The 17,551-nt window shown below is 42.3% G+C and overlaps 1 protein-coding gene across 2 annotated transcripts in view; it reads left to right on the forward strand.

The window, feature by feature from the left end:
- Positions 1-3,131: 3,131 nt before the first annotated feature.
- Positions 3,132-17,551, forward strand: part of LOC115100316 (tyrosine-protein kinase SYK-like) — a 53,457-nt gene continuing 39,037 nt past the window's right edge. The window contains exons 1-2 of one of the 2 annotated variants that reach the window (XM_029618741.1): positions 3,132-3,198; positions 16,912-16,972. In XM_029618741.1, coding sequence (XP_029474601.1) covers positions 16,951-16,972 — 22 coding nt within the window. In that variant the 5' untranslated portion in view covers positions 3,132-3,198; positions 16,912-16,950. Of the gene's footprint in view, positions 3,199-16,908; positions 16,973-17,551 lie in introns of both variants that reach the window. The other variant, XM_029618735.1, reaches the window with a different exon arrangement.

The raw sequence follows: 17,551 nt of genomic DNA on the forward strand, positions 1-17,551 counted from the left end.
TCCAATCCTTTTTTAAACACAGCTATACTAACTGCACGAACCACATTCTCTGGCAACAAATTCCAGAGTTTAATTGTGCGTTGAGTAAAAAAGAACTTTCTCCGATTAGTTTGCATGACCTTATAAGGAAGCATCCTTCAACGTTCTAATTGACTCCATCTGGTGGAAGAGGGAGATAACCCACTGTCTGGACTGACCCTTGGTACTACAGGAACAAAAATTAGCAGGAAAGGAATAATTTTCTTATAATATTGACTGTAAAGCCTGTTGCTGATTTACTGTTTATTGTGAACCGAGGTGATGTTATTAACGTGCCGCAGTATATAAAAAATTATGAAATAAATAAATAAATAAATAAATAAATAAATACTAGAGATGTGAATCGTGTCCTCGATCGTCTTAACGATCGATTTCGGCTGGGAGGGGGAGGGAATCGTATTGTTGCTGTTTGGGGGGGTAAAATATCGTGAAAAATTGTAAAATCGTGAGCCGGCACACTAAAACCCCCTAAAACCCACCCCCGACCCTTTAAATTAAATCCCCCACCCTCCCGAACCCCCCCCAAATGACTTAAATAACCTGGGTGTCCAGCGGCGGTCCGGAACGGCAGCGGTCCGGAACGGGCTCCTGCTATTGAATCTTGTTGTCTTCAGCCGGCGCCATTTTGGAAAATGGCGCCGAAAAATGGCGGCGGCCATAGACCAACACGATTCCACGGCAGGAGGTCCTTCCGGACCCCCGCTGGACTTTTGGCAAGTCTTGTGGGGGTGAGGAGGCCCCCCCCCAAGCTGGCCAAAAGTTCCTGGAGGTCCAGCGGGGGTCAGGGAGCGATTTCCCGCCGCGAATCGTTTTTCGTACGGAAAATGGCGCCGGCAGGAGATCGACTGCAGGAGGTCGTTCAGCGAGGGTTCCGGCGCCTCGCTGAACGACCTCCTGCAGTCGATCTCCTGCTGGCGCCATTTTCCGTACGGAAAACGATTCGCGGCGGGAAATCGCTCCCTGACCCCCGCTGGACCTCCAGGAACTTTTGGCCAGCTTGGGGGGGGCCTCCTGACCCCCACAAGACTTGCCAAAAGTCCAGCGGGGGTCCGGAAGGACCTTCTGCCGTGGAATCGTGTTGGTCTATGACCGCCGCCATTTTTCGGCGCCATTTTGGAAAATGGCGCCGGCTGAAGACAACAAGATTCAATAGCAGAAGCCCGTTCCGGACCGCTGCCGTTCCGGACCGCCGCTGGACACCCAGGTTATTTAAGTCATTTGGGGGGGGGTTCGGGAGGGTGGGAGATTTAATTTAAAGGGTCGGGGGTGGGTTTTAGGGGGTTTTAATGTGCCGGCTCATGATTCTAACGATTTATAACGATAAATCGTTAGAATCTCTATTGTATTGTGTTCCATAACGGTTTAAGACGATATTAAAATTATCGGACGATAATTTTAATCGTCGAAAAACAATTCACATCCCTAATAAATACTGTACCTGCTCCCTGCTCTAACAATGCCTCCAAATCAGCTTCCTTTTTGACTGGCTAAATCTGTTTGCATCATGATTTTGTATGTACAAATTTAGTGAAGCAGAGGTGGAATGCTTTGAAACCAGAAAGATTTAACTGGCTAACTTGCAAAGGGGCCAATATAATAAGACCTGCAGTGAAATTGGCGCATTTTTCAGCGCATTTTCTTTTTAATGCACATGGCAAAAGCAGGCTCCTCCAACGGGATATTATAAGAGGATGGCATGCAAATGAGATAAGCATAAAATATGCGCAAAACAAATATCCATGCAGATGTGCACACTACAATGCACGCTGAAGGCCTTATGCAATAAACCGTGCATAAACCCGCATTAATGTGGTGACCTGTTGATTCTTGGTTGAAAGCCTTTAAAACAGTAGTGAGTCAGAGGTCCAGGAGTAGGGCTGTAGGTGAGGAGAGCAATGTCTCCTTCATGATCCATTACCAACCGCGTGGGAGCTATAATGTCAGATCCGGTGAAAGGGGAAATGCAGTACAGATTTAGAAGGCACTACAAAAGCATTTTCTGACATGTGCCTGTTCCCTATCTGACTTATCTTCTGGCTTCTGCCATTTAATTTTTGACTTTCAGACATCGCTTACATTTAATTCCTGCCTTGACCCACGCACTAAATAACCTACTTAAAAAAACTTGCACAAAAGCCAGCACAGCTCTCTACATTGCTCATGAATGGTTAATTGCCTCCTTTGCATGACATTGGCATGGATTCACGCTAAACCAGCCACAGCTTTTTGAGCGTGTTTGTGCGCACATTTTTCTGCACTAACCATGTTATTATGTACATGCATAAGATTAGTGCGAGAAAACACGCATAATACCATGCGCAAAAACCCATGGCAGCCAAGTCTGCTCCAGCTTATTACATCGGCCTGAAAGTCAGCTGGTTAAATCTTTTGAAAATTGATCACAGTATGTCAAACCTGAAAATTCAGAAGAATCCAGCAACACAAACCAGATTGAAATTCCCTCCTGGTTTGCATTTGACCTCAAATTGTTTGCAGGTCTTTAATTAATAAAATCGTGAGAACTTGTATTCTCTGCAACGTGAGTTAAAACAAGAAAAATATCCATTGTCTTTAAGCCCACCATTTTGTTTTCAACTGTCACCCAGTAATAATCACCTAGTCCAGTGTGTTCATTTGACCTCAAAAAACTGGTTTATTTATTCATTGCAATTCTTGGACCAATTAAAATAACTGCAAAAGCCTATCATCTTTAATCTGATGTCTACGATGAGACATGTACTTTAGAAAACAAACTGTCTTAAAATCCTGTGTAAACTATGAACAACTGGAATAATTTTCAAATGCACTTTACGCTCGTGAATGGGCTTTTGAAAATTACTACAATACAAGCTACTTTTATGTGCGTAATTCCATTTAAATTGCCTCCAGTGTTCAAATATAATAAGTTCATGTTTGTCTTTTACAGTAAGTTCAAATTCAGTTTACTTAAATAATGTTCATAGATAAGTATGTACCCCATGCTTGCAAACAATCCATGGAAACATCTGAGGCACAGTAATGTTATTGTAAGTTATCTGCAACTAATTTCCTGGCACATTGACTTTTTCTTTTTGACATTATGGTTTCTAGAAGTTTCCAACAGGTGGATTAATCTCAAGATTCAAATCCTACTCCTTTCCAAAGCCTGGCAGCAAAAAGGTGCCTTATTTGCATAGCATTTGCAGGTTTTTAAATGAGTGATGGACTTACCCATATTCAGCTCATCTAATTTCTTTTATTTCTTTTGTTGATTTGTTTACTTTTTGCATGGCTTTTACTAAAGTGTGTGATTTATCTACTAACATTCTTAGAATTTTATGAGCTGTCTGCTTCTTTTGAACTGTTCTTTTAAAAAATAACAGTAATCATGCTGTGCACAAATATGGCTCAAATTCACAGATTTAAACTAGTGATGTTAGGTTAGGACTTGAGAAGACAACTCCAGTATCCAAAATATTAGGTTATTCATTGTAAAAATAGAAACCTGGCAACCAAATAGCAAAAAAAATAAAAGTATGCATCAAGGACTCTTTTCACCCAAATTCAGGACTTAAAAATTATTCCTAACAGCAAGACTTTGGGGAATAACATTATTCAAACTTTGTGTTAATAAAATCTGTTTGAGGCCCTGAATATCTTTGGAAAACTAAATTCTCTATATGCAGGTTATTAGGATCAGCTGCTTTGATTCTGGTCCTCGAGATAACTGGGGCTGGGGATGCTGTACAGACAGTGTTCACAGCTCCTGGGGTAGGATATCCCAGCCATCATGAAACAGTGGCACATTGGGCCATACTTAATTTACGTGATTGCAGGGTTTTGAAAGATGCAAATTCCCATCTGAGAACTGTCACTGCAATGACTATGCTAATTTAATTTGGTGGGGGAAAATCTCTGGGTAGTCAACTTGTTAATCCAAATCAGCTGGATGCCCAAAGGCGCAGAAGGAAACTTCTGGGAGATATAATATGCATAACTCTCATGATCCCTTTTCATATGTACAGTCATTCTCCTGATTGTCCACCAGCATCTTTAACTGGATTGAAGAAGAGCTCTAATCATACTCATACCATGGTGGCATTTCAAAAAAAGGGAAGAAGTTATAAATATTTGCCCTTGCTTCAGTCATCACAGAACCATTGTATTATTTCCCTTATTGCTATGGTTTGTTTAATGATTGTGCTATTCTCTGATTCATAATAGTTTAATTTGAAACACATTAACAATAACAGATGTGTATTGTCTGATAACTCATGGTTTGTTTTTTTTTAATACTACACATCTTACAAATTCTGCCAGGGGTATGTAAACTTATAAGCACAATTGTATTTAATTCCAATTGCTCCCCTATGAGGACAGACTAAAGAGGTTAGGACTTTTCAGCTTGCAGAAAAGATGGCTGAGGGGGGATATTATAGAGGTCTTTAAGATCATGAGAGGTCTAGAATGGGTAGATGTGAATCGGTTATTTACTCTTTCAGATAATAGAAGGACTAGGTGGCACTCCATGAAGTTAGCAAGTAGCACTTTTAAAATTAATCAGAAAAAAATTATTTTTCACTCAACACACAAGTAAGCTCTAGAATTTATTGCCAGGGTATGTGGTTAGTGCAGTTAGTGTAGCTGGGTTTAAAAAAGGTTTGGATAAGTTCTTGGAGGAGAAGTCCATTAACTGCTATTAATCAAGTTGTCTTAGAGAATAGCCACTGCTATTACTGGCATCAGTAGCATGGGATCTTCTTAGTTTTTGGGTACTTGCCAGGTTCTTATGGCCTGGATTGGCCACTGTTGGAGACAGGATGCTGGGCTTGATGGACCCTTGGTCTGACCCAGTATGGCATGTTCTTATGTGTGTAAACAATTTGAAACACTTGCATGTACTTGGAATCACCACTTCGCCAATACCTTCACCAGTTCATCCAGTCCTCCTCCACTTCACCTAGATCTTGTAGTTTTTCACACTGCACTTCCCACGGTTTACCCAGATCCTCCCAATCAAAAATTGCAGTCTGATTTCACTTGCATGAGTCAATTAGCCGGTGTGAAAGTGTCTGAAGAAGTTCAATAATATATACACATATATCTCTTACAAAATAGCACCTTCTGCACATTCTTCTTAACCCTGCCCCAGAACATCCCTAGCCTGTCTCTTTTTTCCATGGCAAAATGTATGTGTGAAATGGAAAATACACACATACTCTTTACCAAATAGCACATACTACTTATATGTGTGTATGCTATTTTTACATGCAAAACTCTTTTGAAAATGTACTCCATAATGCATAACATTTCTTTTATATTTAGAATGCAGTAAAGAACATTATACATGATTTAGAAAGTATCTTATGTTGTTTATTGAAATGAGAACAAATAAAATGGCCTCAAGTAGACTGACATGGCAAGAAGAGATATCTTCTATTATAACTTGAAAACACTCAAAAAATAATAATAATTAAAAAAAAAAAACCCCACACAGCATAACATACTAGTTATACGCAGGGGCAAATATTTGGGGGGAAGGGGGTAAGATTTGATTAATTTCAGTTCATGTCATTTCCCAAGCCAAAATAAAGCATGAGATTTTAAAAACGAAAAGAAAAATGGATCCTGCTCCCCCTGGTCCTTTTGTCCCCTTACCCTTTTGTAGCATTGTTCCAAGGGTAAAAGGGAGCAAGAGTGATCCCTAGTCACTGCAGCCTTGCTGGCTTTCCTTTAATATTGGCACTAGCCTCAGGGCTAGCTAGTGCCTTATTAGTTTTCTGGATGTAAAGCTTATTTAAGGCCATATTACTTTACAGCTATATTTACATTATGGTCATAAAGCAACAACGATGCCAGATGGTCCATTCCATTTTTAAAGTGAAACTGGCAGGGCAGGAGTTAATGGGGATTGCTCCTAATTTATTTATTTTAATTCCACCTTTTAGTACTTCAAAACAGGTAATAGTCAAGTATTGTAGATATTTCCCTGCCAAAGGGTTTATATTCCGATTGTACCTAATGAAATAAAGGGCAAAGTGGCTTTCCCAAGGTCACAAGGAGCAGCAGTGGGCTTTGAATCCTGGTTTGGCTGGTTTACAGCCTGCTACTCCATTAGGCTACTCTTCCACTCCTTTTGCCCTTGGCAAGCACTATGAAAGGGCTAGGAGGGTGGCAGGCGGTGGCAAGGGTGGTAGGGGCCACTGGAAGGGCTTCTAGTTTTTTTTTTAATTTCTCTGCTAATAGTGTGAGCTATTTTCTAATAGAATGCACTATTTGCCAAAATGAAAAACCCCAAAATTTTCAGGATTTTTTGGAGTCAGTATGGATTTTTTTTGCTTGAACTTAAATAAACCAAAGACGGGTATTTTTGGTTCAAAATGCACATTCATTTCAAACAAATACTACACAGAAAAATGAAAATATCTTTCACACCCAGCAGAACTCAGTCCCAAGGATCTTGATCATACTCATGTAGGGAGATATGAATTAACATAGGAGCATCATGACAGTATCCAAGAAACTTGATTACCCCATCTATCAGTTAAAGCAGTGTTTTCTCCATTCCCTTCTGGAGGCACATCTAACCAATCGAGTTTTTAGGATTGCCACAATGAATATTCTATGATTGCTGAGAAGATACTGTATATTTATATTAGTTGGTAAGATTGAAAAATAATGGCCGAATTTTAAATTGGCCACGCACGTGCCACGAGCATTTTTGAAAAATGCCTGGTCACACACATAAGTGGTGATACTTGCACAGGACAATGGCCCGCCAGGACAGCAGCCATTAGCCGCTGTCCCAGGGAAGTGCATGCCAGCAGCCGGCCGGTGTTTGTAAATTCCTTCTGTTCCCAAGGAGAAGTAAGTAATAAAATAAGAAATAGAGACAAGATAGGTTAGGTTAGGTTTAGGGGGTGGGAAAGAGAGGGGAAGGGGAAGGAAGTTTAGGCAGGGGGTTAGGGAAGTTCCCTCCCAGTCTGCTCCTTAATTGGAGCGGACTGGGAGGGAACTGGGGAAGGCCCGATTGCATTGCTGCATGAACTTTGCAAAAATTCACCCCCCCCCCTTGCACGCATGTGCGTGTGGCCAATGGATTTTACAACATGTGCACGCCAGCGAGGGCATGTTATAAAATCGGTGCATCCATGTGCGTGCGCTGGGAACCACACGCACATGGACGCATGCGTATGTTTTAAAATCTGTCCCTAACCGTGTAACAAGCAAGTGAATCTGCTTGATAATATAACAGTAGGACTGCCACTTTTTCAGCTAATACATCAAGGGGCGGATTTTCAAAGGGTTCCGCGCATATATTACGTGCGTAATCCCGAAAACCCACTCCTGCGCACGCCGAGCCTATTTTGGATAGGCTCGGCGACACGCGCAAGCCCCAGGACACGCATATGTCCCGGGGCTTGAAAAAGGGGGTGGGGCGTGGGCTGAGCCGGAGCCTCCAGGCAAAGCGGTCATTTGCCGCTATGCCCGGGATTGCGGGCCGGCCTTCGCCAGCGCGCAGAACCTACAAAGGCAGGCGCAACTTAAAAGTTAAAGGTAAGGGGGGGTTTAGGTAGGGCTGGGGGGTGGGTTAGGTAGGGGAAGGGAGGGGAAGGTGGGGGGCGAGAGGGAACGGAGGAAGGGTACGCAACTCGGTGCACGCAAGTTGCAAAATTGTGCACCCCCTTGCGCGTGCCGACCCTGGATTGTATAACCTGCGCGCGGCTACACGCGCATGCTATAAAATCTTGCGTAGATTTGTGCACGCCGGGTTACGCGCACAAATCTATGCCCGTGCGTAGTTTTTAATATCTGGCCCCAATTGTATACTGAATATTCACCTTGGTCCACTTTTATACTTTTTTGCGTTTTTCAGCTATGCAAATAAAAATTGTCTACATAATAATAGGACTCTCCATGAGTGAACATGTAAAAAGGACTTTGATCCCCCTGATGCAGACAGATTTCGAAACATGGATCCATGTTAGGGTTACTTCTACATTTGATTTATTAAGCTAAGTACATGCTACTTTTTGTGATTGCCTATATATTGGTTACCTTGTTCAATCTTTATGCTTTGAGTCAAATCAATGTCTACAAAAAATCTTTATTATGTGGAGAATTCTATTTGCATAGCTGAAAACACAAAAAAAATATAAAAGTAGACCTAGTAAATATTCAGAATACAACTGATGTATTAGCTGAAAGATTGGCAGTACTACAAATATAAAAAATTATTTTCTCTCAAATATGCTCATGAATATTTTGAATTAGATGACCAGGGACATTGTTCTTTTGATTTTGTGATTTATTTTTTGTTCCTGCATTTAAAATTATTCAGGGGCTATTTTGGGGTGATTGAACTATTAAAAGCTGAGATGAATGACTTTACAGTTTTACCATGTAAAATGCATTCATTTAAAACAAATGAGTAAAATTTGACAAATAAGAACATTTTAGGTTCATTTAAGAAGAGCCCTCCAAAAATAAATAAGTTGCTTTCCTTTTCACTATGGAAGGGCAAGGAGCAGGACCACATAAAACAAGCACAAGTAAGATTTGAAGTGAGGTAAATCTCAATTTTCAGAAAAGTGTGTTCACGAGGAGCTAACTAAATTGAAAGCAGAGAAAGTGATGGGGCTGGATGGGCTACATCTGAGAGTATTAAGGGAATTTAGAGACGTTCTGGTAGCTTGGCTGGCAGAGCTTTTCAATGCTTCTTTAGAGTCTGGAGTAGTTCTAGAGGACTAGATATAGGCGGATGTGGTTCCTTTTCATAAAAATGGAATTAAGAAGGAGGCTGGGAATTACAGACCAGTTAGTCTGAACTCTGTGGTAAGTAAATTAATGAAATCACTGCTAAAAGAGAGGATAGTACAATTTCTGGAATTCAATAGATTGCAAGATCTGAGGCAGCATGGTTTTACCAGAGGTAGATCTTGTCAGACAAATCTGAGCAATTTATTTGATTGGGTGATCAGAGAATTAGATCAAGGGAGAATGTTAGAAGTAGTGTACTTCAATTTCAGTAAGGCCTTTAATATGGTCTTGCATAGGCAATTTATATATACAAATTGCGCGTCCTTGGAATAGTCCCTAGAGTGAGTGCCCGATTGGCATAGAAACTGGTTGAGATGGAGGTGACAAAGGATAGTGGTAAATGGAGTGCATGCCAAGGAGGGGGATGTTACAAGCAGTGTGCCTCAGGGATCAGTCCTTCGACTTTTTGTTTTCAACATTTTTGTCAGTGACAATGTGGAAGGATTGTCGGGAAATGTTTGTCTTTTTGCCAATGATACCAAAATCTGCAACAGGGTAATGTGCCAGGAAAGTGTGAAAAATATGAGGAGAGAGCTAGTGAAGCTCAAGAAATGGTCTAGAATCTAGAATTATGCATTTAAGCTGCAACATCCTAAGGGAGAGGTACAGAATGGGGTGAAATTCTTCTAAGGACAAAAGAGCAGATTGCATCTGATGATGATAAGGTGCCCTAACAAGTGAATAAAGCAACTGTAAAAGTCAGAAAGCTGCTTGGTTGCAGAAGGAGAGAAATGTTGAGCAATTAAATGGGAGGTGATATTGTCCCTGTATAGGACCCTGGTGAAATATTTGGTATACTGTGTACAATTCAGGAGACTGCACCTTAAAGGATACAAACTATTGTTTATTTCCCTCCCTCCCTGCCCCTCTACCCATCCACCCCTGGCTTTACTTTCGTATATACTCTTCCTTGGTCTCCTAAATAATTAGCTTCAATTACCTCATCCCCAATTACTTAGTAGTTCCTTACAGCCTAGACATAACTTATACTGTCATATTGCTTGTTAATTTGCTTTGCATACTCTGCCTAGTGATCTTTACTGGATAACACATTTTTAGTTCAAATTCCTATTAAAAATCTTTGCTAGGGACTAACCATACCTTACCTTATCTTTAGGATTTTAATTAATCATAGAGAATGGCTTTAATTCAATGCAACAATTGTGGTGCTTATATCCAAAGGCCTATCATTTGGAGAACCAAGGGCTGTCCCTTTTGCCTTCAGCTGTCTAAAATTAAAATGGAGCTGATTCATCTTCTAAGGGAACAATTGGACAGGATTCAATTAACATCCTCTTCCTTGAAACATCATCTGTCACCCATCTCCAATAGCGGTTATGGAATCCCAGGAAAAAATATTTTACAGTGGGGTTAGGTAGATCTAGACATGTGACAATCATGCACCCACCTTCCCCAAGTTTACAGCAACCTGTACCTGTACCTCAACCCCCACTCCCACAGAGTTATCAGACATCCAGGATTCAAAAACCCAGAATCAATTGGATAACAGTAGGTTCTGGCAGAATAAGACCTGTGACGGACATGCGAATCAGCTCAAAGAAACAGAAAAGGTTCCTAGGGAGTGCAACATAGCAAGAGAGAAAAATTGGAAAGCTATGACTACAAATGCTCACAGTTTGGGCAATAAAATCCCAGCCCTGCAGGCCTTAATGGTGGAGGCAGACTTGGATGTTGTTGCTGTCATGGAGACATGGTTCATGGATTCTCATGACTGGGATATGGCCATACCAGGCTATAATTTGTTAAGGAATGACAGAAAGGACAAAAAAGGGGAAGGAGTAGCACTTTAAGTCAAAAATAATATCCAAGCAACTGAACTTCAAGGAAAGTGGGGTAGAGAAGAAGCATTATGGGCCATCCTAAAAAAAGATGACAGTTCATCCATTTTTATTGGAGTGGTGGACAAGCCTCCGACTCAAATGGAAGTATTGATAGTTGGTGACTTTAATCTGCCGGACATGGACTGGAGAATCCCTTCTGCAGAATCTATCAGACGTAGAGAAATAGTGGATATCCTGCAAGGCGTTCTGTTCAAACAAATGGTAATGGAATCCACGAGGGAGGGAGTTTTACTTCACCTAGTGCTCACTAATGGGGATAATATCTCTAATGTCCGAGTGGGTGCCCACCTTAGCACCTCCCCGTTTATTGATTGTTTATAGTTCTCTGTAAAACAAAGTTCGTATTATTGATTGTTCTCTGTAAAGATAGTTTACCTATTAATGATTGTTCATTGTTCTCTGTAAAGCTAGTTAGTTGCATTTTGTTTACTGTGAACCGATGAGATGTTCCCAACGTTCGTCGGTATATAAAAGATTATAAATAAATAAATAAATAAACAGTATTGTTTGATATTGCAAATAGAATCCAGAGAAATGTCACAAAAACCCAAGTTTTGAACTTCAAAAAGCAGAGTTTGTCGAAATGGGGAAATATCTGGAGGTAGAACTTGAAGACTGGGAGAAAATGGGAGAGGTCGAACAACAGTGGGAGAAACTAAAAGGAGCAATTACAAAAGCAACAAATCTGTATGTTAGAAAAGTAAACAAAAGTAAGAGAAATAAGAATCCAATCTGGTTCACAAAGGAGGTGGCTGATGTAATAAAAGCAAAAAAAGCAGCTTTTAAGAAATATAAAAAATCCCAAAAAGTGGAACACAGGGAGGATTATCTGGCGAAACTGAGGGAGATGAAAAAAGTAATCAAGAAAGCAAAACATCAGGCAGAGGAAAGGAATACCAAGGAGATAAAGTGAGGTGACAAAACTTTTTCAGATATATCAGAGAAAGGAGAAAAGTACAGAGTGGTATAGTGAAATTGAAAGGGGATAAGGATCAATGGATGGAGAGAGATGTTGAGATTACTTACCTGATAATCTCCTTTTCCTTAGTGTAGACAGATGGACTTAGGACAAATGGGTATAGTATGCTCGTGCTAGCAGTTGGAGACGGATCTGATGTCAGCACGGGTATATACCCCCACAGGAAGTGTAGCAACTTAGTAATCTTCCTTGCAAAAGCTATCATGGATGTGAGTACTGACGCTCAGTGAAATAGTGAAACAGGATTCCCCTGACCGATTGATAGTAGCTGGAGACCGCCAGCATTCCCAACCAGAAGGCGTCGACACCTGGCAAAGGAGACGCTCTTATGTAAGAAGAATGACATGGCTTCCCTTGAATCGGTGAAACCAATATAGACAGGCAGCTGGGCGGGATGCTGAGTCCATCTGTCTACACTAAGGAAAAGGAGATTATCAGGTAAGTAATCTCAACATTTCCTGGCGTGTAACCAGATGGACTCAGGACAAATGGGATGTACAAAAGCTTTACTCCCAGCCTGGGCGGGAGGCTCCCTGAGGACCGTGTAGAACCGCCCTCGCAAATGCTGTGTCATCCCTGGCCTGGACATCCAGACGGTAGAACCTGGAGAAGGTATGGAGGGAGGACCACGTCGCCGCTTTACATATTTCTGCAGGCGACAGCATCCTGGATTCTGCCCAAGATGCCGCTTGTGCTCTGGTAGAATGAGCCTTGACTTGTAGAGGCGGAGACTTCCCGGCCTCTACGTAAGCTGCTCTGATAACTTCTTTAATCCAGCGGGCGATGGTGGGCCGAGAGGCCGCTTCACATTGTCTTTTCCCGCTATGTAGGACGAACAGATGGTCTGTCTTTCATACTTCTTGTGTCATTTACAGATATCTGGGCAGCAATCTGCCTATGTTGAGATGGCGCAGTAAACGCCCTTCTTCAGATTTCTTCAAACCCGCCGTGGTAGGCAAGGATATAGTCTGGTTAAGGTGAAACTGTGAGACCACTTTAGGTAGAAAGGAAGGAACCGTGCGAAGATGGATAGCCTCCTGAGTGATTCTGAGAAAGGGATCACGACAGGACAGTGCTTGCAGCTCCGAGATGCGGCGTGCGGAACATACTGCCAGCAAGAATACCATCTTCAAGGTTAGAGAATGGAGAGACAAGCCCCAAAGGGGTCTGAAGGTGGATCCCGCGAGGAAATCCAAAACAAGGTTGAGGTTCCACAGAGGCACTGGCCACTTCAGTGGCGGACGAAGGTGCTGGACTCCTTTCAGGAAGCGAGAAACATCTGGGTGCTTAGCAATAGTCTTGCCGAACCTCCTGGGACCGTAGCAAGACAGTGCAGCCACCTGAACCTTGATGGAGCTGAGGGAGCGACCCTTCTGAAGCCCCTCCTGCAGGAAATCCAGAACAATCGGGATTGTGGTCGCATGTGGGTTGGTGCCATGAGTGTCGCACCAGGCTTCGAATACTCTCCAGATCCTTACGTAGGTGAGGGATGTGGAAAACTTGCGCGCTCGGAGGAGTGTATCTATCACTGGCTCCGAGTAACCTCTTTTCTTCAGTCTAGCCCTCTCAATGGCCAGACCGTAAGAGAGAATTGAGCCGGATCCTCGTGGAGGATGGGACCTTGACGAAGCAGGTCCCTGAGAGGAGGCAGGGGAAGGGGCTCCCCTGCCAGTAGTCTTCTCATGTCCGCGTACCAGGGTCTTCTTGGCCAGTCTGGTGCCACTAGAAGAACTAGGCCCTGGTGCTTCTGAATCTTGTGGATGATGGCGCCCAGCAGAGGCCACGGAGGAAAGGCGAATAGCAGGGTCCCTGGAGGCTATGGCTGAACCAGGGCGTCGATCCCGTGTGAGAACGGATCTCGCTTGCGGCTGAAGTATCTGGGTACTTGAGCATTGGACTTGTCCGCTAGTAAGTCCATGTCCGGAATCCCCCAGTGATCCAGAATCATCTGGAAGGCTGTGGGTGACAGCTGCCACTCTCCCGGATTTAGGCTTTCTCTGCTGAGGAAGTCTGCCGTGGTGTTGTCCTTTCCGGCAATGTGGACGGCGGAGATGTCCTGGAGATTCGCCTCTGCCCAAGCCATCAGCGGAGCTATCTCCAGAGATTGGAAACATGCTCAGCGAGCGTGCAGGCTCTCCAAAATGCTTTGGAGACGGAAATTACTAAGTTGCTATGTTTCCTGTGGGGGTATATATACCCGTGCTGACGTCAGATCCGTCTCCAACTGCTAGCATGAGCATACTATACCCATTTGTCCTGAGTCCATCTGGCTACATGCCAGGAAATGTTGAATTAGCAGAAAAATTAAACAAATACTTCAGTTCACTATTCACTAAAGAAGACCTTGGAGAAGGACCATCACTTTTATCAAGATTGTAGAAGGGGGTGGAGTAGACAAAACTTCATTTACAGAAGATAATGTATGGGAAGAGCTAAGAAAACTGAAAGTGGACAAAGCCATGGGGCTTAATATGGTTCATCCCAGAATACAGATGTGCTGGCGGGTCTACTGTGTGACCTGTTCATACAATAGATCTTTAGAAAAGGGTATAGTGCCTAGTGACTGGAGAAGAGTGGTGGTGGTCCCGCTTTACAAGAGTGGTGGTGGGAAAATTAATAGAGACTCTGCTGAAGGAAAGGATAGTGAACTATCTACAATCCGGTGGGTTGCTCAATCAGAAGCAGCATGGATTCACTAGGGGAAGGTCCTGTCAGATAAATCTAATTGATTTCTTTGATGGGGTGACTAGAGAACTGGATCAGGGAAGAGCGCTCAATGTAATTTACTTGAATTATAGTAAAGCTTTTGATACGGTCATACACAGAAGACTCATCAACAAAATGAGAATCTTGGGAGTCAGTTCCAAGATGTTGGCATGGATTACAAATTGGTTGACAGATAGAAGGCAATGGGTGATGGTAAATGGAATCTTCTCTGAAGAGAGAATGGTGTTAAGTGGAGTGCCACAGGGATCGGTGTTGGGACCGGTTCTGTTCAACATCTTCATGAGCGACATTACGGAAGGGATAGAAGGTAAAATTTGTCTATTTGCGGATGAATCTAAGATCTGCAACAGAGTGGACACGCAGGAAGGAGTACAGAAAATGAGATAGAAAGGTTGAAGATATGGCAGCTGGGATTCAATGCCAAGAAATGAAGAGTCATGCTTCTGGGGTGTGGTAATCCGAAAGAACTATATGCTTTGGGGGTAAAGGGCTGATGTGCACAGAGCAGGAGAGAGACCTTGAGATGATAGTGTCTAATGACCTGAAGTCGACAAAGCAGTGTGACACGGCGATAGCCAAAGCCAGAAGAATGCTGGGATGCATAGAGAAAGAGGAATATCTAGTAAGAAAAGTGAAGTGATAGACCCGTTGTGTCCTTGGTGAGGCCTCACCTGGAGTACTGTGTTCAGTTCTGGAGACTGTATCTCCTAAACTTGTTTCCCAATCAACATTTAATCACCTGCAATTTGGAACAAAATTAAAAATGATACGCATCCGAATAAACATCCTTCTTTATTTTTCCACAGCAACTCTCACATGATACCCAACATCCTCACATAAAATACCCATAATCCCCAACATCCTCACATAATCCCCAACATCCTCACATAAGACAGGAAATTATGGGTCAGCCCTGTAGCTCAGTGGTACATGTGGGAATGTTGGGTTTGATTACTGAACCTGGCTTCTGCTCCTCAAGGGAGCTGGGACTGGGGATACTGCAAACAGAAAATATACTGGCTAAAAGCATTCTTGCACTTTGCACCTGCTATTTGTGTAGAAGACAACAGAGGTTAAAATACCATGCATGCATTTGAAAATGCCAGATCCACAAGCTGCTTTACTCTCCTAACTTAAACATGCCCAAAGGAATGCCCTTGTTAATGTGTCTAAAAGTACACATTGTGAACCCCATGTATGTTCTAAGGAGGGCAGACAGGCCAATTTGTTGGGGTAAATCATTATTTACCCAGTTACATGACTTGAAAATTACCCTCTACATTGTGTATGTGCTTTTAGTTTGCAGGGTGGATTTTAGATATTTCATCTTCTAGCCTTCTGCCATCTTGGAACTTGATAATGGACCTGAGGGTAGGATTTTGGCATGAAAAATTTGGCACCAGGATACTTTTGAAAATATATATTTGAAGAAAAATGGTGCATTTTAAAATTGCAGTAACACTAAGAGGAGACAAATTCAGGGAATATTAACAGGCATTTTTCAAAAAATTTCTAGAGTTCTTTCCTTTCATAAATTTGATATACATTGAATTAGGCATGCAGAGTAGAGATGTGCTTTTGTTGGCAATGAAATGGGAAATTTCCATAAAATGTTCTATTGCATGTCTTTTTGTTTTCAGATTAAATGAAAGAAAAATGCATTTTCTATTGAGTTCATTTTGTTTCATTTTCTAAATCTTCAAGCCCCACCCCTGCCTTGAAATGAACAAGAAAAAACTCATCAGGACCGCTCCACATCCACTCTGTCCCCCAGAGCCTCCACCTTCAGCTTCATATCCTATTTGTTTGTGGAAAAGAGCAGGAACAACCCCCAGTCTCTCCTGCCCCATTAGTACTATATCCAAAAATAACATCGGATGGCCTAAGGCCTGCAGCAGTTTAGAGAACGCGAAATCACTTCTGCACCCTTTATTTACCCACAGACAGAGTGAGAGGCTGGTAAAGGGGGGAGGGGGGAGGGGGGAGGAGATAAAACGACTTGCATTTCATGGTCATCCATCTACCATTGATATTTACTAAATTCAGACCCAAGCTTTTCCACTTTTTGTTTCTATTTGCCGCATCTGAAGGAAAATATATTCTTTTCAAAGAGGATGATTTCAGTGCGCACCAATGTTCTCCAGAGAACCATAAACAACCAGAAAGGAAGACAAATGTTTGCCTAGAGCATCTCTGAAAATGAAAATACTATATATATATAAAATTTTAATGCTACACATGAAAAATTTGTGCATAAGCCATTAAAGTAAAAGAGCTTTCAAATATTTGCTGTACTTGTTATGCTTCTATTGCTTTTGTTTGTAGCTTTGCTAAAGAATAACTAAAAAAATAATCTTGGCTTTACTCTCCAGTTCATTGTGAACCTAAACCTTTCTTGCATCAGTACTACACTGATATGAACTTAATCAAAATATCTATCAGAGGATAGAAAGATTCCATGCTGTAAAATGAAATAATCGATCTGTGTTGCTTCAATCATAGCAGGACACTGTTGCTCGGTCTAGCAGTCTGAAAAATGAATACATGCGCTGTGGGGTAGAGCAAGGTAGGCAAAATATATCTTATTTCACTGATCCTATTTATTTTGGTGGTGATGATAAATGTGTTAGCACTCAGACAATACTGCAGAATTTATAATAGTTGGGGTTTTTTTTTAACTCTTCCATTTAGTTTATTGCCCTACTAAAATGCTTTCAGGACGATATGGTATTTGTAATTGCTTTACTGCTGACAGACGGGCCGATACAGTAAAGTCTGCGGGAGAGCGGGCGAACGCCCACTCTCCCGGCGCGTGCACCGGCCACTCGCCGGTGTGCACGATTCAGTATTTAAATTAGGTCCAGTGGTAGATCTGGGTAAAAGGAGGCGCTAGGGACACTAGCGCGTCCCTAGCTCCTCCTTTTTGACAGGAGCGGCGGCTGTCAGCGGGTTTGACAGCCGGCGCTTAATTTTGCCAGCGTCTGTTCTCGAGCCCACTGACAGCCACGGGTTCGGAAACCGGACGCCGGCAAAATTGAGCATCCGGTTTTCAGCCCGACAGCGTGGGCCGAATTCAAATTTTTTTTTTTTTTACTTTTTTTACTTTTCGGTACCGCCGACTTAATATCGCTATGATATTAATTCG

The sequence above is a fragment of the Rhinatrema bivittatum genome, chromosome 1 (genome assembly GCF_901001135.1).
Source record: "Rhinatrema bivittatum chromosome 1, aRhiBiv1.1, whole genome shotgun sequence".
Classification (NCBI taxonomy): Eukaryota; Metazoa; Chordata; class Amphibia; order Gymnophiona; family Rhinatrematidae; genus Rhinatrema; species Rhinatrema bivittatum.